This window comes from Seriola lalandi, unplaced genomic scaffold, assembly GCF_002814215.2.
Source record: "Seriola lalandi dorsalis isolate HSWRI2012SDOR001 ecotype SW California unplaced genomic scaffold, Sedor1 jcf7180002053944, whole genome shotgun sequence".
In the NCBI taxonomy this organism is placed as follows: Eukaryota; Metazoa; Chordata; class Actinopteri; order Carangiformes; family Carangidae; genus Seriola; species Seriola lalandi.
Window position 1 is genome coordinate 277,099 of NW_019524497.1, and position 26,802 is coordinate 303,900.

Sequence of the window (26,802 nt, forward strand, 5' to 3'; positions counted from 1 at the left end):
GGGGGGGTGGGGGGGATGAAAATTACGCAGCTCGCCTCTCGCCCACCTTAGCGAAAGGCAGGTATTAAATGCTTAACGTCCGGTAAAGTGCGTTAACTCCGGGCTGTGTGCGTCTCGCCCCTAATAGCAAATTAAGGGAACCGGAGCTTGCGCCACCTGTTCATCCAAAGCGTCTAGTGAGCGCACTCAGCAGTTTCCGTGACGAGACTTAATTAGTGTGTCAGCTCAGACGGAAATGACACATAAAATATTCCAGACTCAATCATGGAAAGTTATTAACTTACGCAACCTGATTTAATACTTTGGGTTTAAAAAAAAAGAAGCTGTGGCTCAGTCAGGGTTAGGCAACACACGTCCTCTCTATACATGAGCGCCTCCCGAAGAGTCTGTTCGCAGGCAGCGTGTTTTGCAGTTTGAAGTGACTTTCCCGGTCATCTGGGTGGGCGTTACTTAGTGTGAGTGTGAAAAAAAAACACGCACACACACACAAACCCTCTCACACTGTAGTGGTAGCCGGGGTATTTTCAATCCAATCAGCGCAGGCGGGAGGAGCACATGTGAGAACAAGGGGGACAACTCCGCCCGGTACCGCTGCCCCGCTGCTTCACATGGTGCGCTCAGACTGTACATGGCTGTGAACAAAGAATACATTTGTAGCCAGAGCAGAGAGACAGCAACACATCCACAGCATAGACGAATGTCTGTGTGTCTGCATCGTGATTTTTGTCAGGTTCATTTAAGTACAATGGTGCGTAAAGGATCCAAATGTGCACACCATGCGATGTGCACCAGGCACAAATCCTTCATTCTATTGACTCAGAGGTGAATGTTTGTGGCAGTGAATGATCATGTTGTATAAATGTTGTCTGTGACAAAATTGTCAGTTTCAGATAAGAAGCACCATCATCTAGCTGTTGTCTTTTTGTCATGGTGTTGCTGGCTGTTGCGGAACTTGTTCTGCCTGCAAACATAAAGTTGTACTCCAGGTCACATGCGACAGACAAAGGAGCATGTCCTCCATGCTTATGGAGGTGTTCACTGTCCCAATTAACGCGGTGTTCATCAGTCAAAGGAGGACACCTGCAGGGAGGGGCAACAATTTCAGACACGTTTACGCAGGTTAATCTGATCTAATAAAATTATATTATATTTTTGCCTATACATGCATTGAACCTGCACTGGCTGAACAAAAATAACAAACACCTGATCATATAATGAAAGTCAATAAAAAAAAATAGTCCTGCAATAACCTTTGTGAAGCTTGTGTTATTATTTTTTTTAGTCTGTGCCTGAGAGGTGTTGATTCCACTCTGTGGTGTCTTCTGAGACTGTAGTTTGTGGTGTTACTATCAGATTTAATCATATGTACAGGTGTGCTCTGCTTTATGTGGATTCCTAGAGGGAGTGAGAAGAATAGCTACATCTACACATGCAGTTTGACTTGCCTGCTGGACCATGCTTTCTAGACACTCAAACACACACCCAGACATGGAACCAAAAATACAAGTATGCCACCACCTATTGGAATTATTTTATACTACAGGAACATACAGTCAGTCCTACAAGTCTAGACATTAGTAAGCCTGTAGCCTTGGTGAACTTGAACTGATGGCCATTTTTTCTTTGTCCTGACAGCATGTAATACTGTAATGAAATTATGGCTAAAGGCAAGTAGTCCTTGAATTAGCCCTTGGAGTTTAACACAAGCTTGTAAAATAAAGATACGCGGCATAGCATCCATAAAGGTGATCTCTTCAAGGGGGAAACAGAGCAGTCTTAATGATTTGTAGATTATGATTCTCAATTAGTTAGTTTAGTAAGTTATTTTAAAAAGCATGTATTGGAAATGTTGCACACATTCACTTAATGTTTTAAATTAGAAAAAAAAAATTATACCACAATCAAAGTGATTATATCAGGGGTAGTCTTTAACTTTGTGACATGGAATACTTTAATTTTAGACGTATTATCTTCATCCCAGAGAAATCAGGTGATGATGACAAAAGTAATAGGAACTGTCACTTTTGTCTGGCAAATATGTACCTTGAACTTGGTTTCCTGGTTTAACCTGGGGTCATGTAGTGACCCTGCACAGGGATACTGATTGGTATCTGGGAGTATAGGCAAAATATAAGATTGCATGTGTAATATTCTGTGTGTGTGCCACACATAATAGGCACTTAGAGACAACTGGGGTAGGTACACAATGCACAGATGTCCTGTCTGCATGATGGTCCACATGATTATAATATTTTATCTGCATGTTATAGTGATTGGATAGTAGTGACGCAGAGACACATCAGTCTTTGTCGTGATGATTTTGTCTTTATCCTGTGATTTTGTCTTTATCCTGTGTCATGCTTCTTTTTTAAATATTTGGACAAGTATGTTATTTGTGGGTTCTCTTTATAAAACCAAATCAAACCATATCCCTTTGGCTCATATCCCTACAGCACTCCGCCACCCGGTGGACAAAACCTAGAATTACAGAATTGAATCCCATCATGCTTTGCCGTGCCCGCCGACCCGAGAGCTACCGATGCTAGGCTAACTATCGTTAGCCACCGGGAGCGGACATGTTGTACCGACCCTTCCTTGAATAAACATCGCTGTAAGCGGGGAATCTGGAGCTAAGGGGAAGGCTCGGAGCGCTGGGCAACCATGGACGCTGTCAACGCCTTCAACCAGGAGGTAAGCTGCCTTCAGGGCTCGCTGAGACCCTGAACTCACCGAGGCTGACGGTGCTGGTCATGGTGCTGTGTTGCACTGGAGCTAGCCGAGCAGGACCGACCTGTGGGCCTGCTCTGCGAGCTAGCTGGACATGTCCACCTTATCTGGCTAAGGGCTAACCGAGTTAGCGTCCGTGTTGCACGCCTGCCGCGCAAATACTGTTGTAAGTGAAACAAATGACAAGATTTTCTGCCAACTATGAAGCTAACACAACGATAGCCAATCAACATAGGCTCATGTACTAGCGTAAATGTTGGCCAGTGAGAGTGTGGTTACTAACATTGGTGTAGAAAACAATGCTACCCAGCAAACACTATCCTGGTGTTGTTGTCACACTGCAAGCCTGCAAACATAATTTTCACTGCCCGTGTTTGTCAAGTCAGTGCGAGGCCTGAGGGCTGATGGTTGACATTTCTAAATGTCCAGTCAAAAGCCCGGTCAAGTCATCTATTGGTGATTTTGATCGTTTCTTCTGATGGCCCTATTAATCCTTGATGTAACAGTTACAGTGGCTGCGCCCGTATAGTTGATTAACCACAGAGGCAGGTTGGCAAACACGAACCTGTAATTGAATCACAACTATCTGAGTTCTCCTGATACTTGTATGTTGCACCATATCATTTCATCCCCAGGGCTTTGAGCACTTTCTAGTGCTTCTTGAAAAGTGTCTTGCAGTTTCTGTTTGGCACAGAAATAAAGAAAGTAGTTGTTGGTTCTGTATGCAAATCACTGACAAAATATGTCGACGTACTGTTAATAGATACCTACTAAAAGAGCAAACATGTACTTTAGGGATGCCTGAATGGGTATCGCTCAGACACTTGACGTTTCGTTCAGTTCAGAATAAGGAAAGCAATAACCATGTGCACCACACAGCTGTTAGGATATACACATCTGTCACCCATCAACTGTGTACAGTTTATTCCTCATTTCTTTTCACCGTAAAGTGACTGGGCTGTATCTTATGTACTTACATAATGAGAGTTTTGCAGCTGTGCATTGAATTCTTGGATCCTCAGCTCAAAACATCCAAAGTGTATCATTGCATCTCGTCAGGCTTGAGAAGAAATTATGAAATTCTGTTTAATTAAATCAGATGCCAGTTTGGGTTGTCTGCGTGTATCAAGGATTTATAACAAGTGGGAAAAGAAAGTGGCAAACAATTATAGCACTCCTCAATGTAATGCCAGAGCTTTCAGCCTCAGGCATCCATTAGAGCATGATGAAGTATACAACAAACACACAAGATAGACATGGACAAAAAAAACATCAGTCCACATAACCAATCACAGTTGTCTTTCAGATCATCATTTGTGACAACCAGTGAAAGATATATCAAATTAACATATCACATGTCAGTACTGGTGGACTGTTAAATTATGGTTAGCCTGTAAAGACTGGGATATTCTTGCTTAAAGTTTATGACATCAGGTCAAATTCTACCACTTGTTGCTACTAAAACATTTTAAGAGTTTGCTTTGTTAATGGTGGAACACGTGGGTTTGGAAATCAAAAGCAATGGAATACAAATGATTTGCATCAACTTTGACAACTCTGACCGTACCACTCCTCTAGCACTGCTCCCTCTCTCTTTGTATTTATTTTCTTCCTCGTGTGCTTGTGTCACTCATCTGTTATTTCTCTCTGTCTCTAGTTATTCTCATTGATGGACTCCAAGCCCCCGATCTCTCGGGCAAAGATGATCTCCATCACCAAATCAGCCATCAAAGCTATGAAAGTAAGAATAAGTTTGGCAATCTCTTGTTTTCAGAGTTACTTGTATATCTGTTTGAGGTACAATTTCTGCATTTTTAAATTTAAATCCCTCATTTTTTGAGCCTTCATCTAGCTTGTAAAATGATCTTTTGCTTCTCTCTTCAGCTCTACAAACATGTGGTCCAGATTGTGGAAAAGTTTATCAAGAAGGTGAGACAGGCTGGTTTAAATTCAGTTATCACCCAGTTTCTGCCCACCGAATTTGCATACACTCACTCAGAATCTGTTTTCTCCCTCTGCTCTCCCCAGTGCAAGCCTGAGTACAAGGTAGCAGGCCTGTATGTGGTGGATTCCATTGTTAGGCAGTCCAGACACCAGTTTGGACCGGACAAGGACGTGTTTGGCCCAAGGTTTACCAAAAACATTACAGGGACTTTTGAGAACCTCTGCCTTTGCCCCGTAGAGGACAGGGTAAGAAATGAAAGACCTGGTGGAAATTTCAGTGTGATGAAAATTAGTTTGAAAATTGTACACTGCACTGTTGCAATCACGGATATGTCCATTTGATTTTGCTCTTTCAAATGATAAATGTTCTCTCCTCCTGTTATTCCCTCTCCTTCACCTTTTTCCTTGTGTTATGTAGAGTAAGATTGTGCGGGTCTTGAACCTGTGGCAGAAGAATGGGGTGTTCAAGATCGAGGTTATTCAGCCCCTCTTGGACATGGCAGCTGGCTCTAGCAGTGCTGCTGCACCCTATACGGGCACAGAAGAGCCAGGTAATTTGTTTGATTGCATGCATGAGGCAGTAGAGATTATTATATGGCCATGATATTGTTTTTAAATACGGATGCAACTTAACAGATCAAATTCGGTTTAAAATCAGTTTTTAACTAAAAAAAATATTTACAATTATAATGCATAGGGGGGCCGTGGTTCAAGTGGTAGAGTAGTTTGCCTACTGATTCCTGGGTTGGCAGTTTCATATGTGGGCGGTGATCCACAGTGGCGACCTGGAGCCGAAAGACAACAATATAGCAATTATATTTCATAAATCAATGCAGTATTGCTATGCTGAAGTATCAGTGAATGATTCTGGCATTTGAATGCATCTGTGTGCTGCTCACACGCTTTAAAGCTTTCTCTCTCCCATCAGGTTCCTCTCCACCTCCAGCCAAAGAGCCAGTTACCGCAGTAACGGCAAATTCCACCATGACATCTGCTGCTCAGCTGCAAAACTCTGATGCCTTTGCTGCAGTGGCACAGCTCTTCCAGTCCTCACAGGGTCAACAGGTGAGTTAATACTCATGTAGACTAGTGTTAGCTTTGACCTCAGTCTTGTTGCTTGTATTGTTGTCATATCTTGCACATCTCTAAGACCTCCACCAATAAATAACTCTTTTCTTTCACTCTCTGTCACTGGCATTTATAGCTGCAGCAGATGCTCCAGAACTTTCAGCAGCAGCCAGTGAAGCCCGACGCCAACACTCAGCCTCATCTCCATACGACCCAAACCCACATCCAAAACATCACCACTGGGCTGAGCATGGTCACCCCACAACCTCCCCCAGCCACCCAACTCACTCAGCCCACTCAGCCCACCCAGCAGAAGACAGCCTTTGACAAGGTGACGGTGCGTTGTTTTTAATTCTTTGCAACATGTCAGAGATCAGGCACTGTTTAGAAATTTTGTAGCTTACACTCATTACCTGTCTCTCTCTTAGAAACTGCTGGACCGTTTTGATTATGATGATGAACCAGAAGTTGGAGAAGAAACAAAGAAGGATGACATCACTTCACAGCCCTCCTTGTAAGCCCTTGATGTGTATTACATATATTACAACATATCTGTGATGCCAAGAAGTGGGAAGCTTTGATTGATTTTTTTTTTTTTCTTCTTGGAAATGAAATAAAAGCTGTGAAGCTGATGGTGTATTTTTATCATCACAGTATGCAGCAGCCTCCAGCCTTCCCACAGCACGTGGAGCACTTTAAACCACCAATGATGAACATGTCGCAAGACCTCTCACAACAGGTAACAGTAAGAACAACATTTTTTAAGTATAAAAGAACTTATCTTTCCTGACAAGTCTCGTCCTCTAATTCGTTGTATCTATATTTTCTTTTTCTTTTTTTTTTCCCTTTAAACTGTAATAGTGGTATAAAATACTCTCAAATTTAACCTTATGGCTTTTGTTACAACAATAGAGTTACATAATACATGTACTATATATTGTACAGTACATGCTCTTTATTTATGGATGGGAACACATACAAAAATATGGCAAAAGGACAAATCTTTCTCTAACAATTTGATTTTATATTTGGGAAACCCCTGATGTATGTGCACAGTATTTACCACAGTTGTCATTCTCAGGTTCCTCTCCCTCCTAATGGCCAGCTCCAAGCCTATGGTTTACCACCAGGGCAAAACTTCCCAGTTATGATACCTCCTATGGGGCACGCTCTGCCAGGGCAGGCCCTCCCTGGTTCCACTGGGCCTCCAGGCTTCCCAGGCGTATACCCTCCCCACAACGCAGCCCAGCTACAACAGGTAGATGAAACAGCAGTACAAAGAATACACACACATGTTTATTTTTGTTTTAAAATTTAATTCTGATACTGGAAATCTGGATAACATATGGTTGAGGTGGAAGATTAGCAATTGTTTTCTGTATAATTGAAGTGTGTTTTGTTGGTCTAATAGTTGGCAACAAATCCTAACCATGACTTCTTCATACTCTATCAGGATTTGTCAATGGATATGGACCGTTCAGCTATGAGGGACGGCAGACATGGTCGAAGGTCACACTCAGGCTCCAGGTAAGAATCTGAAATGGGCCATGACCTGTCAACCTAGGTTTCTTTACCATGCTGTAATTTGTTCTTTGCCTTATGCAGATAAGCTGCTCTTGGTATGTAAATTTGTGATGAACATACCATGAAATTGAATGCTTTTTTTCCCTCAGGTCTCCGAAACGGAGGAGGTCACGGTCTAATTCCCGTACACGGCGGTCCAGGCACAGGAGATCCCGCTCGCGCTCCAGAGACCGGCGTCATCATTCCCCGCGCTCTCGCTCGCAGGAGCGCAGGGAGCGAGAGAAAGAGAGAGAGCGACGGCAGAAAGGCCTCCCACCACCCAAGAGCGAGACACTGAGCAGTGAGTCATGATCTGTGTATGGTCATATTTATTCAAGTAGCATAGGCCCTGAAATGATCTGTCAGGTATGTGCAGTGGGTTGTTTAGTAATTTCATAAGATTATTGTCTTTGGATGTCATCACAGGGATTTTTCAAATTATAAATGGAGGGAACCCATTGATATGAAGTATTTCTTCTAAAGTTCTTGTTCACGATACCTTTTTATTTCTTCTTTCTCAGTTTGCAGTACCACTCTGTGGGTGGGCCAGCTGGACAAAAGAACACAACAGCAGGATGTTGCCTGTTTACTGGAGGAGTTTGGGCAGATAGAATCCATCAATGTAAGTGGACTGGTATAGATCACTTGCACTGAGCTAACTGTGACTACATCCTGTGGTTTGAAAGAACGGAATTAGGATTTTTTCATCTGTATGAAAGATGAAAAATGTTTTTTGTGTCTTCTGGTCACCTTAGAGTAAATGTATACATATACATTTTGTGTATTTCATGCTCAAAGTTATTACATGAAGAGCTGTGCTTTGTTGTTTATACTTCATACTTGTATTTATGTTAGTAAAGTAACACTAGCACAATGTTGTACCTATTTAAGAAAGGACCACAGTGCAATAATGGGAATGTGTCCAGTCAGCTAACTGAATGAAAATCACTATCCTTTTTTTTTTGCTTACCTGTCTGTTTGTCCTCTCTTGTTCAGATGATCCCTCCACGTGGGTGCGCCTATATTGTCATGATACATAGGCAAGATGCCTTCAGGGCTCTACAGAAGCTTAGTAGAGGATCTTACAAAGTTAACCAGAAAGCCATCAAGGTGAGTGAGCCACAGAAGCTGCTGCTTAGTAATGAACTACTAAACAAAAAGTCAGCAAATCAAAGAGAAAACAGAGAAATTTCTAAATGAATCAATTTTTTTTCATTTCCTACCAGATTGCTTGGGCTTTGAACAAGGGCATAAAGGCTGAGTTTAAACAGTATTGGGACGTGGAGCTGGGTGTCACCTACGTACCTTGGTCTAAAATCAGAGAAGACCAGTTGGAGGAGCTAAAAGACGGAGGAATACTGGATGTTGACACCTTATCACCAGGTAAAAACTCTGACAGGCACAGACACATTAAGAAATCATACGTTATAATGTATTGCTTTTCAGAAATCTGAATTGTGTCTGTCTTTTCCAGAGTGGAGTGGAGTGAGGAAGACTCTAGACCACCCAGAGGAACTCAACCACAACGGCCGGTCAGAGCCACAGCAGCCGGAGGAGACGCAGGTATTACCTCTGGCTGCTGCAGCTGCTCCTCCTGCACAGGTAAACAACAGCTGCAAGATGTTACCAGAATTTTGAATTTTTAAGTGTCGATCCATCTGTGGTATAAAAGAAAATGTTGGTAAAGATATTGATTGAACTTGTTTTGATTAAGATGATGTGCCTGCTGTTCAGGGATCTATGCAAATGTTTAATTTTAGTGTGGAGGTAACAACAACGTAATATTACAAACTGATGTTACATCTGCTCCATCCCTACATAAAAATAGATGAGATAACTCAGATAGAAGAACATGATTTTTAGTTTCTTACTGTGTCTCCAGAGTGTCGCTGGGAAATATAACAGATAAGTTTATCATTCGACTTCTGTAGTAAATCCCTATAAATGTTCTCAGGTCCCTCCAATGCAGCAGCCAATGGTTGGTGTGGGTTCTCTGCAGCCTCCTGTCTTTCCTGGTCCCATAGGAATGCCTCCGCCTTCCTTCCCACCAGGTGTCCCACCTCCTCCTTTCATCAGACCTGGCTTCAACCCCATGCAGATGCCTCCAGGTAGCACCTCCTACGACTGCCATCAAACCATTTCTCACTGGCTTTCATGTAGTTGCTTTTTTTCACAGTGCCTATTCTGTCAAATCTGAAAGGAAGACATGCACCACATTACTGCTCCTTATGTGTTAGGTTATTTGTGTTCCCTGCTGTCAAAAAGAGCACATGAAGAAAGAATTGTCAAGCTTTGTACCCTAATGTTAAGTGTATATATTAATTAACACGTTTAGTGTGTAGTTTCTGTGTTTCATTCACTTTTTAACTTTTTAAGAAACTGAAAAAATACATCAACAAGAACACAGGCACAACACATGTTTTAACATGGAAAATCCAGTCACACCCTGTGGTTAGTTTGCTTTGTTGTTACACCACAACAAACCACACAGGTCCACAATTTTTGTTGTTTGTTGTTTAATCCACATCAAACAGAGTTCACACCAGCCCACACAAACTGAATCAAACAGGCGAATGCACCAGTTCCTTTGAACTGAACCAGACTGGCATGGAAGCACCCTTACCTTACTCTCATCTCTATTCTCCCAGGGTTCCCTCCCCCAGGTGCCATGCCTCTAGGCCCCCCACCTCCCGCCAAAGTTGGAGTTGAGGAACCACCCCTGGACCCAACAGGGCTGGGCAACCGGAAAAATGACGAGGTCCCCGAAGGTCCCAACATCTTCAACAACCAGATGGCACCTATGGGTCAGTCTGTCTGTCTCTCCTCACTTTTCACCAGACAGTGATTTGTTGTTTAAATTTGGCCATTAAAACTAGGGACATCTGTCTCATCACTTGAAGAACTGTAAGGAATCCATCAGTAGAGGTGCTGGGTGAGTTTTACAGTATAGTCAGTAAAGTAATTAAATTAAAGCTGCATTTGTTTCTCCATCAGGCAACCAAGTAGGTGTACCTCCAGGTGCACCACCAGGTGCTCTCTCTGGTATACCTCCAGGTGTACCTCCAGGTGGACCTCCAGGTGCTCTTCCGGGCGGTCCTCCAGGAAACATCCAGCCCTCCTCTGGTGGTCTGCTTGGTGCTCGGCCTGGTATAATCCCGCTCCAGCGTCCTCCTGTTCCCCCACTACCACACATGCAGCGTTTCCCTCCACCCCATGTGACAAGACCTCCTCACCCCAACATGCCCCCTATGCCCCCACAGATGATGCCCAGGGGACCACACCCTCAAATGATGCACCACGAGCCCCCTCAACCTAAAGGAGGCTTTGGGATGCCCCCTCCCCACAATATGAGGGCTCCGTTCCCTCCACATGGGCATGGCCCTCCTCCTCAAGGTCCTCCACCTCCTTTTATCAGACCAGGTGGTCCTCGTGGCCTGGAAGGGCCCGAAGAAATGGATGGCAGACCATTCAGGGGAGACAGACCTGGTTTCAGGGACCGAGAGCCAGACAGGGACAGAGACTGGGATCGGGACAGGGATAGAGACAGGGATAGAGGTTTTGGAGGTGGAAGGCGTCCCTTTGGTGATGGAGGGAGAGGAGGAGGTGGTGATAGAATGGATGGGAGGGACAGGCTCGGAGGCTGGCAGGAAGACGGCGGCAATCACCGTGGAGGAGGATGGGAGAGAGACAGAGACAGGGACAGAGATCGGGACCGGGACCGAGACCGAGACCGGGACCGGGACCGGGACAGAGACAGACGTGACTGGAGGGAGAGGCGAAGCAGTCTGGATAGCGACAGGGAACGAGGGAGGGGCGATGATGGGGAAAGGGAGCATGGGAGGGGGGAGGGAGGAGAAAGAGGAAGGGCAGAGGGAGGGAGTCGAGAAAGAGGGAGAGGAGCTGAAGGAAAAGAAGGGGAGCGGCCACGGCGGTCAGAACGGCGAGAGAGGACCACGCGGTGGGACAGGGATGATCGACTGGCCGAATTGGAAAACATGGACAAATTTCGGACCTCTAACAGCACCGAGCAACCTTGTGTGACTCCTGTGGTTACCGTGGAAACCAGTAAAGAACCGAGTGTGGAAGATTCTCAACAAAAGGCAAAATCAGAACTTGTAGCTCCGGCCCCAGAGGTAACTACTGCTGCAGGAGAGCCAATGCCTTCTGAGCCCTCACCTCCAGCTCAAAGTGCACCCACAGACACAAAACAGGAAGCAGCATCATAGACTGGCTCACTGTTTGTTCAGCCAGAGACTGCTGTGAACCACTGAAAGATGACAAAGGTGTTTTTCACTATGGTAGCCAACCTCAACACTCGGCAGATGAATTCTAACTAGCCACAGTTTGTCAGTTGGTAATTGACAGTTTCTGGGAAGTAACATATTTCTTGAAAACAAGCATCTCCCACTCATGTTGTCAGACATATAACATATTTTTTAGAATTTATGGTCAAATTTTGATTTGCATCTGTGTCTCAAAACACACAGCCACGTGAAAATCAGTTTGGAATAATGGCTGTAGTTCAATATTGGCTGTCACCTGGCTGTTTTTCTCCTTCCAGTAAGTCGTAAGAATGAACGGAGTGCTTGCATGTTAACTTAGCTCTGTCCATCTGAAGTTAAAGTGAACGTAGCTCGCATTTGTTTTTACTCATGTTGACTCGCAGACAGAGGAAACAAATAATTTCTGTGGCACAGATTTACTTTCACTTCATAGCCTCATCTGTGTGATAGCAGGCACTCCTCAACACGGTCAATATATTCTTTTTTTTTTTTTTTTTTAATTTGCCAAAATGTCATGTCCAACACTGAATTTCTTCTTAATCAACTCTCTTACAACACAAACGCCATTTATTGTTCTTTGTTGTTTTAATCTCATCTTGTTTTTCTTGTGAGCCAGTAAGGCACAGCTTTGAAAGGACTATGGTGGCCTTAAAATCCAGTTCAGTTGCTTGTAGGCATTTTACAAATCGGGGAAGGCATCCTTTTTGTTGTTGTGGCAACATCCATCAGTCCAGTAACTGATGAATCTGTGACATGTGCACATTTACTGGCCAATACCCAATGTCCTTAAACAATCCACTGTACGTGGTTTTATTTAAGTTTTTAAGAATTTCTTTAGTACTATTAGTACTATTCCATTAATACTGAGACTTTTACAGACACAGGACTTATTAGAAGAGCTTATTCTCACAAGGTCTCTGGATCTAACTTAGTAGTCATTTTTTACTGATAACAGGAATTGCACCCAATTCCTTGTGAAAAAAGGATTCTCATTCTAATATTATTTTGGGAATGGAGGATGCTTCACATTCTTTGACTGTACTGTACTTACCCAGATGTGACTTTACGGTGAAGTTGTTAGGAAAATCTTTTAATCATATTGTTTCGTTACAGAAATATTGGACGCACACAAACTATTGTAGAAGCTGAAAACCAAGGACTTAAACTTTAATAGTAGCATAATAAAATTTCCCTTGCTTAGATGTCGTGACTAATGGGCCGAGAGGCATTTCAGATAAGACATTTCAACATAAGCAACGCCAAAACTAAGACGGAAAGAAAAAGTCACGCCCAGGTGCATTGTGGTATAGCTCCTTTGGAATATTTGGAGAATAAAGATATTTGATATTAGGTAAGTTGGCTTTTTTTCAGAGGTTGGAGTGATCTATACATAGAAGTATTGTCAAACAATAATAAATTTGAGTACATTCATTTGTTAAGAAATTAACTTGTACCCAGATGAGCAACAACTGTTCATTTTGATGTCTGTTAAAGTTTAGACAGTCAGTTTTTCAAAACTAAAATCAACATAAAAGTTAAGTGGAACTAAAATTCCTCTTGAAATTCTCAGATGTGTATACTTAGTAATGTTTTTTTCTGCTGTCTCAATTTCACACTCCTGCCTAAAGGTGCATGTTTTTATTTTTCAGTTAAAGAAATAAAGGAGAACCTTTCGTAGATCCGACAGAGGAAAATCCAACAGACGTTTATTTTAAAAGTGTTGTACTCCACAAAAAATGTGCAAAAATTCAGATGCCAGCTTGGCTTTTTGAGCATTTTGTATAAACACAAGTTTTTTCTTTGTCCTGTATGTATGAAAGGAAGGAGGCAATATCTTGGATCAGACATAAGAGCTTAACTGTATTTTGAAATCCTCCTATATTTGTCTCATGTATGTCAGTCAAACTCATAAATACGTTTTGTCCACATGAAAATGCAAAGTGAAACCCTGTGGCTGAATTATGTTTTGACTTTGATAAACACAACTTTCAAACTTAGTGTCTGTTTCACTGAGGACACTGTCTGATATTGTGTAGTTGTGAACATCTGAAGTTCAGATTCTGCAAGCCTAGTTCTTGTTCTTGAATAATTATAACACAGAAACCCAAGAGGGAAAAATTAAAGTGATGAAATGAAGAGTATTGCTTGGGACACTGCTGTAAATATGCTTGTATCACTGACTCTTCTAAGGTGTCATGGTAATTGTTGTTTATAATCTGTTATTCGTTTATCAGAGAAATGAGCTGACTTGGAAGGAATAGAAAGGCCCTTTGCTTTAATGTTTTTAACTCCTCATGGTTTGAAAGTTGACAGATGTTTCTATGATTTGTTAAAAATACAAAAGACATGGACATAAAATCTTCAATATTTCAACCATAGGAAATTGTTTTTAATAAACTATTTTTTTACCAAATCATTTTGCTTATTCAGATTATGTTCTGTGTTTAACCCACACTCATCAAAATCATCTCCAACACATTTGATGATCATGATCTGTTTAAATGCCACACGCCAGATATTTGCTGTGACTTTGAATTATTCAACTAATGCTTGAAGGCTAACCCTTTACTATGCTTGGTGAACAATAAAGCAGGTAGATTTCTTTTTACCTATGAAGTCTAGGTCTCCACAATAAAAATTTAAAAAAAGCTAATGAGACAAGCACCATTGCAGCCCACATAATTCTTCCCTTCAAAAGCTTATTTTCATAGAACAGACAATTAAACTCTGCCTCTGAATGCAAGAGGCCTACTGGCTGCCTTGCCCCTCAGCTTAGTCACTGGGTAAATCTAATATATTGAAAACTGAATTTTATTTTATTTTATTTCATGCATCCGGCTTGTAACTACTTTGTTCACCTGCTTAATGGGTTGCTCTCCCCTATGATAGCCAGTGACCAATCAAAATTTGTCTTTTTGACCGTACTTGATTCTGATTGGCTGTCTATGTTACGGTCCCGCCTATTAAGCATTGCAAGTTTGTTCGGTGTCTCTAGCAGGATCAGACGACAGAAACTTGGGCGTCCTTTGAAACTACCGCAAACATGGTGCTGAAAGCTGTCTGTGTGCTGAAAGGAGCAGGAGAGACCACCGGGACCGTTTATTTTGAGCAGGAGGTATGGCGTGCTACCTTGCTTTTTAGAGGAGGAAATGTCCAGCCAGCTAGGAATTTAAAGAATAAAAATACTCGGAGAGTTTACGTGCATGCTTCTGTGAGCGTTAGCGCTCGAATGCTAAGTTAGCTAAGTTCTCCATTCACAGTTAGGTCGGGTTTTAGGAGAGGCTAAGATAGCAAGCTATATGTTTGAATGAGAAGGCATCGAACTTGGTTTGATTTCAGATTTGGTCAACCCGTGCCAATTTGCATAGGTTACACACCAGTGTGCACAGTTTTAGATGCAAATTGACGCTTGCCTGCACGTTGCAAAACAGCAATTAACGTTAACGCTCAATGCGTAGACAACTACCGCTTGTCCCTTCTCATTCAGAGTAGACTGCTAGTCAAAACAGATCGCAAGTACGTAGTTAAAATAAAATGACGCTCAAAGTCAATGGCTTGGCATTAGAGTCATAACCTTTGAACGTATAAGGCCTGTATTTTGTTAATGATCAACGGTGCGTGTATTAAAAATGCCTGTTGCATAAGTTCCACGTTTGCATTGTCAGTTTCTAGCGTTAATATTGACAATGTTATGTGGTTTGCTGGACCACACTTAAGCGGAAGCACCTCTGCTTGCAGTTGTTTTGCTGACTCTTTTAATGGTAGCCAATAATAATAATAATAATAATAATAATTAAAAAAAACAAACAAAAAAAAAACTAAACGCTGGTCCACGATTTTACATTTTTGCTGAGTCACTGCGTGTCCTCCTTGTTGCCATTTTGGCCTCGTTGATAATGGTAAGACTATGAGTCATGGAGAGTGAGAGTAGGTGATTTTGCTGCTTATTCAAGATTTCATCATACTCAGTCCTCCAATATTTTGTTCAGTTAAGTGTGTTACTGATCTTACTTTGCCATCCTGTTTTGTTGGAACATACATGTACTTGCAGTGATAACTTACTTTGAGCAACCATGGTATTTCACTTTTAGACTGAATATTTCAAGATACCCTGCACCACCAATAAAAGCAGAGACAATGTGCTTTGTTACTATTGCATATGTAATGAAAACTGTAATGTTACAAGTCATTTTTGCAAACTGTATTTTGACAATTTTATACCTTTATTTGTTTTTAGATATTGTGATGGATTATGTTTACATTTTGTAATGGGTTACTAACAACACTGTCTGCTTGGGGTGTGGGATTTAAATTAGATGGAAATAATCCCCATTTTGTTGACTTTAGCTGTAAGTCCTTCTAACCACCTGGCTTTGACAACTCCTTTTGTCATTGTATTCTCCTGATGAATTGTTATTCTAATATGCTAGAGTGACTCAGCCCCTGTGAAGCTGACAGGAGAAATCAAAGGTCTTACCCCTGGTGAGCATGGTTTCCATGTCCATGCTTTTGGAGACAACACCAATGGTAAGCTTTGGACAATAATTGTGTGTGAATCTCAGGTTTACATATTGTAACTGCTTTGCCTTGTTTGATCATACCCACACTCAGTGAATCTGAAGTGTTTCCTGGCGAGGATGGCTTTTTTATTTATTTATTTATTTATTTATTTATTTTTCCCAGGGTGCATCAGTGCAGGACCTCACTTCAACCCCCACAACAAGAATCATGCCGGGCCTAATGATGCAGAGAGGTGAGTTGCAAATGGTTAACATTTATCCATAGACTCGGTAACAGATTTAAAGTTTTCTCACATAAAAAAAAAATATATTTTAAAGCATGTAAAATCTAAAGATGTAAAATTTGCTCAATAACTGATATTGGAAGACCTTATTTAATAGGTGTTTTTTATAGCAAGAAGGGACAAAAAGAAACTTGGCTTAATTGGCATTCATTGTACTGGAGGATACAATTATTTTTTTTGAGTCATATTCTGATTCAGCAACAACTCAGCAAATTTTGCATAGTCTTGTATACAAGTGTTCAAACACCAGAATCCTTTCCTGTGAATGAGATTAAGTGCTGCCATTAAAAATAACTTTTTTACGTTTATTCTTGACAAGCTTTTTAATTTCAGCATTTTGGAAATCAAATGAAATTAATTTTAGTGTAAAAATATCAGCCTTAATTTGTTTTTTTTTGTTTTTTTTTTCTCTATTCAAATAGGCATGTTGGAGACCTGGGGAATGTGACTGCTGGAGCAGATAATGTTGCCAAGATAGACATCACGGACAAGATGCTCACCCTCAATGGCCCCTACTCCATCATTGGCCGAACCATGGTGGTAAGGAAGAGTGCATGTCATTTTCTATTTAATTTCCAGTGAACAAAATTAGAGACTAGTTAGCCAGGTTTTAGCCTAAGGTTAATGGATGACTGGGGCATTTTTAACCTGGGCCTGTAAGTGTCTGACAACATTATGGAGAGGATTCCTACAGAGATAACCCTATTTGTTAAAGAATAAGGTCTCTGTTTAACTGGAAACGGCTGTTTTATTGTCCAGTTCAAAACCACCAGACCCCATTGACAAAAACTGTGTTTTAAATTGCATAACATGGGAGTTTCTGGTCTTGTGGTGGTGGTTGACTTTCAGTAGGGGAAGAAGTATTGAGATCCTTTTTTACCTAAGTAAAAGTACTACACTACAACACAAACAAACTGATCATTAACTTGTTCATCTTGGCTTTATGAGATAAGCCCCAGGTGTGGCTCAGGCTCATGTGGTGTACAGGAGGACACAAAACCTGCAGGATATTATGTCTTACTGATTGTAGCTGAGCATCTATGCTGTGAACTGTTGATGAAAATATCCTGACTGTGCTTTCTGTCCAATGTTTTAGATCCATGAGAAGGAAGATGACCTGGGAAAAGGAGGCAATGAAGAGAGCCTAAAGACGGGAAATGCTGGTGGCCGTCTGGCCTGTGGAGTCATTGGCATCGCCAAGTAAACAATCTTCCAGAACTCAAAGCACTGGAAATAGGTTTTCCCCACAGCACTTAATAAGACCAACATAGCTACTTGATGTGACACTTTGCCCTTTTCAATACTCTGCGGCTTTTTTTTTTTTTTGACTAGTCAAGAGTAAATGAGCCATGCTTAACCTTGTTCCCTCATTGTGACAATTGTATGTATAGATTTTTATGTCTGCTGACTAGGTTTGGTCCCAAAGAATTGGTTACGCACAAGTAATAAACAGATGTATACAATTTACAGAGTTAATCAATAAATTGTCGGTTCATCTGAATGGTGTATGAAAATTCTGCCAATTTGCAAAGTGTGTGGATGATTGACGGTCCAAACAAAAACCTGGGATAGGTATGGACTTGAAGTTGTGACAAAAGTTTGGCATTCAAGCTTGAATAGTAGACTTTTCTCACAGTGGCAATTTTGACTTGTTAAACTCAGGTGTTTGACTAATAACATGAATAACTATGCACCATTTTTAACATGTGCTTGATAGTAGATGCTTGCATAATAGTCTGGCTGACTGACACAATTGAATAGTACTAATGTTACCCGCCTCAATAAAACTCAGTCATGTTTCCTTCTACAGCAGTGGTTCCCAACCTTATGGTTTGTGATCCCCTAACAAAAAAGCATTTGGGTCCCTTTTCTGCATTTCACATGTTCATGACTTGCAGCAGTTTTCCCCCTTTCCCAAGCCCTCAAATTCAATGAATCTCAAATAAGAAGTTTGCACCACTTAAGTACATTATCAGCTATGACAAGTCCTCCACCAGGTCCTCCACCCTCTATCTTGTGGCACCGGTCTTGTAACCTGTGCCAAAGGTTTGGTTTTAAGACCTTAACTGTTTGACATAGTATTGAATTTTTTCTCCTTCATGAATTGCTTTCATTTTTTTGTGCTTCAAGTTGTCAAATTCACAAACCTAGAAGTAAGTTATTTAAGAAGGTGGTGACAATTAATTTATGGCATTTTTGCTTAAAAACTTACCTAAACTGATCAGTAATCAATGTTGTTGCCAGCTAGCTTTGTCAGTGGCTTCATTGAGTGTAGTGGTTGGTTTCTGGGTGCCTGGAGAAAAGGGGCCCCAACAGCAATTGTCCTAATCACTACAGGTCAACTGGAGGCAAGCATCCCTGTGAACAGGAGGAATAACCACTCAGGTAAGTTATAAAGGGGCTCACATGCATGTTATTCCTTAAAAGCTCATGAATTGATTCAGCTGCAGCATTTTAAGGTGGTATAGCAAATTCAATCAAAAAGATGGAGCATTAAAATTTATTTTTTCAAATACTGGCAACAAGAAAAAGTGGGTAAGTTAGCTGTAGCTAAGATATACAAGGTAACTAAGGCTATTTCACCAGCTAGCTGTAGCTAGCTTAAACACGTTTTTTAAGTGGTGTTAGTTTTTTATTTATTTTTTAGACGTTATCACACATTTTAATGGCATAATTTGTATATAGTAAGGTAAAGGTTGTAAAAGTCGTATTGTAGTCTGACCAAAATATGTATATTATGTCTTAAAATATCGCTGTGGCACGTTTGAATAATGGAAAGTAATTAAAAATGATTTCTAGTAGTAGATTTCTCTAATTTCTTTTCGAGTGAGTAGTCATGAGTATTAGGTAACTTATTTTTCAAGTAACTTGATCAATACTGGAATTGCGCAGGAGTAAAGTAAATAACTTAAGACAAGGCTCAAGTTCCTAAATACAAGAATGAAGGAGACAGGTGTGGTGTCGTATAATATCATTTAAGAGTTATGGTATGTGCTAAACAATGAAGTGCTTCAATTTTGAATGTTTTTGCTGCACTATTGATGTGTAAATTGTACAACATACACTGTTCTGAAATATGGCAGATATCTGGGTTCAGGAGTGGTCGTCACTGAGTCATGATGCTGCGCAGCACACCTGAGAAACGAGCCTGGTTACAGGTAAGAAAACTAAATGTTAAAGGAAAAAGACACGTTTCTAATAAGATAAGCCCATCAAACTAGGTTAATTACCAAGGGTAGTAGGAGATTTTGCCCTGATTTAGAGGTGTCACCATAAAACTGCACTGAAAAAACAACCATCAAGTAAATTTAAAAAGTCATTTTTAAAATGTTACTCAGGCAGGGTGTTTCTGGAAGGTTCCCACAGCAAAAACCTTTGCGACCTGATCAGCTCCTCTCTGGATTGTGTATTAGGGTGTATCATCCTCTAGAGGGCATTGCTCCTCTTCATAACTCAATTCTAACAAGCATTGGTCTGAAACATCAACACAAAGAGATCAGATAACACTATGTCCTCCTCATCAAGATTTAAAAATGCTCTCATGGGGATTTGTATATTTTTACTTTGTAGGAGTGCAGCTGTGCATACCAGTGGCAGGAAATGTCCATAAGTTAATGCTATAAACATACGTCCTGTGATAATGATGATGGGAAGGTTGCAATGGGAGGAATTGTTTCCTTTTGCTGTGGCACATACATAAAAACATTAAATTTCATGAACATCTCAGATAGGCCACGAGAGCCAACCTACTAAAATATGAATAACACTTTTTGATTGGAAACTTTGGGTTTAAATTGGAATCTTAGTCTTTGCTCTTCATCCATGATATTAAACAGAACAGCTGGGCCCTGCAGTGGCCAACACACACACACACACACACACAGTAACACACATGGATACACTCTCATACAGTATGCACATGCTTCCCTACAGATAGCCAGTACATGGCTGTAGAAATTGCATGCTTTTAAAAGCCTTTTCATTTGCATGGGAATGGTGAATGTTCCCATGTGAAGTTACTTGGCACTCCTCTGCTCTTCTCCTGGGGAAATGAGAAACTGGAGGCCCTTCAATGGAGTCAAAGCCAGAGGCAAGCTGCAAAGTGTGTGTAGTTTAAATTCATACATGATATGTTTAGCTCTGAATAAGTGCAGTGGAATAATCATATACATAGCAAGACGAGGATATCTCTTGACATATGGAATATGTTTCTTTCATGGCTCTGTTGCTCAACAGCTGATAATCTACCGCTCATATTTTTCAGCTTTGAAGGAAGTCAGGCAGCAGAATTTTGGCAGTCTTAAATAAAAAATAGGGAACCTTAAGTGCTTGTTATTTTCCCATTAAAATTAACATCTGCAGTTGCTTTTCAGTAAAAATCCACCTTTCGTTTTTGATTGCAGTATCATTTTGACTCAGTTTTATAGAGAAAAGTCTAGCGTTTTAAAATAATAAAGTAATTGCGTCTCCTTCTCTCGAGACACTGGGATATATTAGTCTACGTACCAGTGTATACATATGTTTCCCACTATGTTTAGGTACCTGTAGTGATGCTGTTTCAGGCCAAGAACTCAAAGGCAGCCCAAAACTGCAAGTTTAAATAGCCGTATTACTGTTGACAGAGACAGCCAGCAGAGCGGAAAGACAGACTGACTGTAAAAGCTGGTATAAATAGCCGGGGAGTGAAGGTGATGAATAATAGAGGCTACCAATGCTGCTGACAGTGAGGGGGAGAGGTTGTGACAGCAGGAGAGACCAACAAAGCTTAGTATAAAAGAATAGAATAGAAGTAAATGATAAAGACAGTGAGCACTGACTAGCCAGCTGTTGACAGAAGATCGTGTTGAAGGTCATCTGTCAATATAATATTGGCCTTTTTAATAATCAGCTTATCCCTATTTTCTATCTCGGATGTGATTTCTATGATGGACCATGTTGGGTGAGATTTTTTTAATTTAAACTTGGTCCATATTCCCATTTGAAAACGCCTAGAGAATGTTTTTGAAATGTTGATAAAAACATACCAACAAAAACTTCCATCAGCATCAGCCTTCACCCTCACAGCACAGGCCTTCAAATTCTGTCAAACCTTAGAATGAACCAACAAAATACAGACAAGGTATTCTTATGTAAGGCTTGCAGCACAACTTTCACCAACAACATGCTTTCAGGTGAGAGGTAATGCTTGAGGTGGATTCTTCCTTTAATAGCCTTCGCCTCAGGGGTTTTACACGACATTGCAGTTGCATGCGTGCTCTTCCCTAAAATACAGTTGAACCGGTCCTACAGGGTTCAGTGCTTTTGTGGCTTATGTGGTCGTTAGGGCTGCATGAGTGTACACCGTATTAAAAAGAAAGAGGGGTGGGGTATCTGCCTATTAACTGATATCCAACCCCCACATGTAGACAGTCACTCTGGGAGGTGGTAAGGCTGTGCCTGTGGTGTTCACTGAAAGATGACTCAGAGGTGGAAGTTCTTCTTTTCAATCAAGTTACATAAGTGGAGGAAAGTGCCCTATCCTTGTGTGTGTGTGTGTGTGTGTGTGTGTGTGTGTGTGTGTGTGTGTGTGTATTTTTCTGCTTTTATGTACCTCTATTTGTAGACGTACTTCATCCATGAGCAGTCACTGGGTTGTCTTTTTTTTTTCTATAAGCATCCAGCTTTGCGCTCTGAAGCACTGCTGACAGGAACCAGTGTGGTCACATTTCTTGAGGAGGCTTCCTACTGTTCTCCCTCAGGGCTGCAGCAGTAGATGTATGGCCCAGCACTCCAGCCGAACGCTTTCGACAGGCTTTTACTTGTTTAACAGCTGTACATACTACATCTCCACCCAGCTTTAATCCGTATGGTTGACTTCTTCCGTATCAATCATCGGGAAAATGAAAAGCTCATTTAGGTCAGTGGCTTCCTAACAGAGCGGTTGGTCTCATCCTGGAAGATTGTATTAGGTTGGTGTGATTTAGGGTACAGCTGTTATTCTCTTGAGAGAGATATGTTACAGTCTGGTAACTGCATGCAAACATACACATGTTTTGAAACAAACACAAGAATCTATTCTGCACTCTAGCCTGAATGCTCCTATTGAGGTATTGGGACTCACTCCCCTGTGACTCTCCTCTATTCTCTGGGGTGAAAGTTCACCTTCCGGTACCACTGTCTACCACTGACATTGTGGGGATATTTTAGAGGCTAGGAGCCACAGGTCAGGGGTGAGATGCCATAAATGGTGCCCGTCCTATGAGACATGGTTGGTTGGTAGACAGACTAATTACAAGGCCCCTGTGACCTAACCTCTGCCCCCTGAGCTCTGTGTCATGTGATCATGAGAGTGGAGCCCTTCTCTGCCATTCATTTTCCCCTTTGATACACCCGGCATCATTTTATGCTCCATCTCTTGATAGCCATAGTTTGGGCAAGAAAGTGGAAAGGTGTGTAAACCCTGTATTATTTATATGGAAATGGTTCAGTAGCTGCAGGATGGGGCGGCACTGTGTGCAGGCCGTGTAGAGATGACTCCAGAGGGATTCAAGGATCTATTTAACACATCACAGCCCCCCTCTCATCCATGGTCAAACAGCAGTCTTGGGGTCCGACCTTTGAACTTAGTGACCAGCTAACCCTGCCCAACCATAAGTCTCACTTCTGCTTAAGACGGTGCTTGTTATTCTTTCGAGGATGAACGGCTGTAAGGTTTTCAACCCTGTTCAGCAGGTTGCTGCATGAAAGAAGGCAGGGAGACGGACTTGACTGGATATTTGGCAGCTGGGTATGTTGCCAGACGCTGACCTTGCGCAACATTCCAGAGACGCTCCCCAGTCTGAGTCCTGAATGGTCAATGGCAGGAATATCACATATGTTGACCATGATCAAGTGACAGCAAAATAGCCCATGTAAAGAAAAACTATGTTACATGTACAATTTAAACACATTATACACACAATTTCACATAATATTATTATTATTATAGTCTTTAATTTGATAATGCTAGTTTACTACCAAATACCTTCTACCTTCTACCCATACTGTATGACATGAACTAAACTAGCGCTTGAAACGATTGGTTAATTAAGCAAAGATCGCCAAAAGATTAATGGCCAATAGTTAATAATAACTGATTAATCACTCAAATCATTTATCAAACAAAAATGCCAAATAGTTGTTGTTTTCGGTTCCTTTAATTTGATGATTTGTTGCTTTTCTCTGTTTTATATAATTCTAAAATGAATGTTTTAGGGTTTAGGGCAGTTAGCCAGGAAGGCGATTTTGGCATTTTGAGCTGTGGGAAAAAGTGATCCACTAAATAATAAATTTATAAATCGGAACATGACAAAGGGTCTACAGTCATGCTAGCTGCTCTTTGAGGCTAAACTTGAGTTAAATACAAACTGATGTTAAATCTAGATGCATGTAATGTATGTATATATTATGTGTAATGTTAACTATGGACACTATCCTAGATTTGCATGTTAACTAACAGGAGATAATTAGCACAAAACACAAAGTTCAGCTGAGGTTTAGCCAAAATCAAAGAACTGGACAATTTGACCTGATGGTGGCACCATATGAAATGTAAGAGGATCAATAAAGTAACTGAGATTTATCAGGAGAATGGCCATACAAAATGTTGGTGGTGGTGCTGGAGTAAATATCAAAGATTCACCCTCTGGGAACAATGAATCTTCATAACAACATTTCATGTCAACCCATATAATAGGTGTGCAGATATTCTCTGGACTATAGTGGCATTTTCATACCAAGGACCACGATGCTAGCGTGGCTAAAAATAATTTACAGATTATTGGATAATGAAATAATCATTAGCTGCAGCCTTAAACAAACCAGAAATGTACAAACTAAACTGTAATACAAAACAATATGCATGTATATGACAGAAATGAACAGGTCATTAATGTTCTTTGCCGTTCCCTAGAGCCTGTTCATGCAGATTTTCCCCTGCAGACAGACTCTGGATTCCGTTATGTAAATTCATTCCCCACCTCAAATGTTATCAAAGCAAATATTTATCAGGGAGTGACAGAGACAGGAAGTAGTAAAACAAGACAAAGAGAGCAAACCAGTTTGCCAAACATTGTCAGCTTAAATTGTATGGAGGACTGTGAATAGGAAAGGGTGTGTCACAGTCAGGAGATACTGTACATTGTGTTCCGTGGTCTGACGGACAGATCACTTTTTATTCACGCTAAAACTACAGCATGTGTGTTTGCACATATATTTGTCCACAAGGTGACTTTCCTGCATGGGCACACCACGCAGATTTCATGCTTCTTGATTATTTTCTTTCATGAGAGCTTCTGGATGTGCACTTTGTGTGTGTGTGTGTGTGTGTGTGTGTGTGTGCATATGTGTATGTTAGGGTGAGTTTTCCATTTAAGACTCTCATATGTGTGTGTGAGATGTGCTGCTCAGGTGTGAAGTGTTCTGTGGTTCCCAGCAGAATGAAGACCACTACACACACTCCTCTCTTGTCAGGGAGCGAGGGAAAACTGTGGGGGTGGGGGGAGAAAAGGAAAAAAGAGAGAGACAGAGAGAAGGAGGGAATGAAAGAGGGAGAGAGGGTCACTGATGCTGCTGTTCATCTCCTAGAGAATAGAAACTCCACAGTCTAGTGGCCAGACTAGAAGGAATGTTTTTACTCCATCACAGACTGTCCTCTCTTTTACTCTGTAGTCCATGTTTCAGACCCCCCCACCCCCACCCCCCCCTTTCCTCTGCTCTTCCTTCTTGCTGCTTTCTGTCCATTACAGATAATGGAGACAGTCTGGGTCTGACCCCCACACTCCTGAGATGAAGGATGAAATTACTGCTCTGATATGCGCATATTTTGCATTCTTTTGATTTACCCAGACCAAAATTATACACTTCACCCCACGTTTTGCTTAATTATTCATCTACTTCTGAAAAGATTTTGGAAAGTAAAACATGTTCAGGGATTCTGAGCTGGAACAAGACTAAGGCTGTATCTGCTGACTATTTTCTCAATTAATCATTTGGCCTATAAAATCTGTGAAGCGTGGACCAGCATTTCATTTCTTTTTTTTACCATTTTGCCTTGAAAAATGACTTAATTTTCTGTCGATTTAGTAATTGATTAATTGGCTTATCGTTTCAAAGAAGACACAGCCTGACATTTAATTCAAGAAATCTGCAAATTGCCTTATCCTTCTGAAATGTGGATTTTTTTTTTTCCGAGCGCTTGATCTTGAAAGAGATCTTTTGTTTTCTCATTTTTGTATCCCAATGGTAACATGATGGTGGCCAATACAGCCTGAGGGCACTTGACCTCTACTGTGTCCTAAGCTTTATCGAAGGACAGCTAATGTAAACCGGCTTACATTAGCCAAAGGGTTCAGCACGATAGCAGATACTCATTTATGTTTCATCTCAAGTTTCCCCTTCATTCTCTCATAGATGGTAGTGGCCATTATTCCATTATTCACAGTTGGTGCTATAGTGTGTGTGTGTGTGTGTGTGTGTGTGTGTGTGTGTGTGTGTGTTGGGGTGAAAATGTGCTCTTACTGGTGGTTAAAGTTATCATATTAATTACTTGTGCTGCCCACAGTCTTGTTAGTCTTGGACGGCAATTAACCTGTTTTAATTAGAGCGGTGTTGCCGGAGGAGGTGAGACAACAACACCTGCAATTACAGAGAGAAGGTTAGAGTGAGAGGGATTACTTTGGCCGTCAGCAGTTGGTTTCTCTTGCTAGTGGTAACCTCCACTGGCACAGTTCAATAACAGTTATCGTTGCATTGGGCCTCATTCAGATCTGTGACTAAAAATATTGACTCTCTACTCCCCAAATACCCTTGTTGGAGTATTATATATAGATCTTTTTACTACAGCTTTTTTGTTTGCTGATAACTGTTGAATTACTGTTGGGCTTTTGCGCTTTAGTTGTGGTTCAGATCTTAATGCTCAATCAATCGTCTTCAAAAACGTCGACAAAGAAAGAGGTCATCTTACCTGAATGTGGTAATTTATAGTCTAACTACCATGAACTAAAGATGAACAAACAGTTTGTGTTTAATGGGATAGGTAAAAGCCTTTTTCTGCTTCACAGCAACTACCTAAAGGTCATATTCCTTCTTCTCATGTGACCAAGGGCTATGATAACCTGTGTGTGTTTGTTTGTGTGGAGTATCATCCCTACTTATGTGCATAATGGAGACATATGACCAGTGTTCTCCATGTAAATCCACTAACTGAAAATCAATTCAGTTAATCCACTAACTCAGTATCAGATGGGTGATTATAGGAAAAGCTAATTTGTCAAATGGAAACAATACCGATCATTTACTTCGCAAAAACCTATAATGTCGGTCAATATTAATGACAGCAGCATAATGAAAGAATGAATTAATCCTTTAAACATGTCATCAATAAAGCAACCAAAA

At 41.1% G+C, this 26,802-nt stretch overlaps 2 protein-coding genes across 3 annotated transcripts; both read left to right on the forward strand.

The window, feature by feature from the left end:
* The first annotated feature begins 2,540 nt into the window (after positions 1 to 2,540).
* On the forward strand, positions 2,541 to 13,998 carry scaf4a (SR-related CTD-associated factor 4a). 2 transcript variants are annotated; one of them, XM_023402573.2, is made up of 19 exons: positions 2,541 to 2,691; positions 4,385 to 4,468; positions 4,612 to 4,656; positions 4,756 to 4,917; positions 5,090 to 5,222; positions 5,600 to 5,736; positions 5,876 to 6,076; positions 6,168 to 6,253; positions 6,394 to 6,478; positions 6,821 to 6,997; positions 7,193 to 7,266; positions 7,413 to 7,603; positions 7,824 to 7,924; positions 8,299 to 8,412; positions 8,529 to 8,685; positions 8,777 to 8,904; positions 9,257 to 9,410; positions 9,951 to 10,106; positions 10,297 to 13,998. In XM_023402573.2, the coding sequence occupies exons 1-19, from the start codon at positions 2,662 to 2,664 to the stop codon at positions 11,526 to 11,528; spliced, it is 3,447 nt and encodes a 1,148-aa protein (XP_023258341.1). In that variant the 5' UTR covers positions 2,541 to 2,661; the 3' UTR covers positions 11,529 to 13,998. The 2 variants fall into 2 exon arrangements, with proteins under 2 accessions (XP_023258341.1, XP_023258342.1); XM_023402574.2 differs by having other exon boundaries at positions 5,876 to 6,070.
* A 551-nt stretch (positions 13,999 to 14,549) lies between these two features.
* Positions 14,550 to 17,852, forward strand: sod1 (superoxide dismutase 1, soluble). The gene is made up of 5 exons (XM_023402593.2): positions 14,550 to 14,700; positions 16,016 to 16,112; positions 16,269 to 16,338; positions 16,812 to 16,929; positions 17,486 to 17,852. The coding sequence occupies exons 1-5, from the start codon at positions 14,629 to 14,631 to the stop codon at positions 17,591 to 17,593; spliced, it is 465 nt and encodes a 154-aa protein (XP_023258361.1). The 5' UTR covers positions 14,550 to 14,628; the 3' UTR covers positions 17,594 to 17,852.
* The last annotated feature ends 8,950 nt before the right edge of the window (positions 17,853 to 26,802 follow it).

What these genes read in the sequence shown, in the direction of transcription:
- scaf4a (XM_023402573.2), top strand. Translation starts at nt 2,662, where the DNA reads ATGGACGCTGTCAACGCCTTCAACCAGGAG. An exon ending in CAGCCATCAAAGCTATGAAA is followed by an intron (nt 4,469 to 4,611) that starts GTAAGAATAAGT and finishes TTCTCTCTTCAG; the next exon opens with CTCTACAAACATGTGGTCCA. An exon ending in ATCACTTCACAGCCCTCCTT is followed by an intron (nt 6,254 to 6,393) that starts GTAAGCCCTTGA and finishes TTATCATCACAG; the next exon opens with TATGCAGCAGCCTCCAGCCT.
- sod1 (XM_023402593.2), top strand. Translation starts at nt 14,629, where the DNA reads ATGGTGCTGAAAGCTGTCTGTGTGCTGAAAGGAGCAGGAGAGACCACC. An exon ending in CCGTTTATTTTGAGCAGGAG is followed by an intron (nt 14,701 to 16,015) that starts GTATGGCGTGCT and finishes CTAATATGCTAG; the next exon opens with AGTGACTCAGCCCCTGTGAA. An exon ending in GGGCCTAATGATGCAGAGAG is followed by an intron (nt 16,339 to 16,811) that starts GTGAGTTGCAAA and finishes CTATTCAAATAG; the next exon opens with GCATGTTGGAGACCTGGGGA.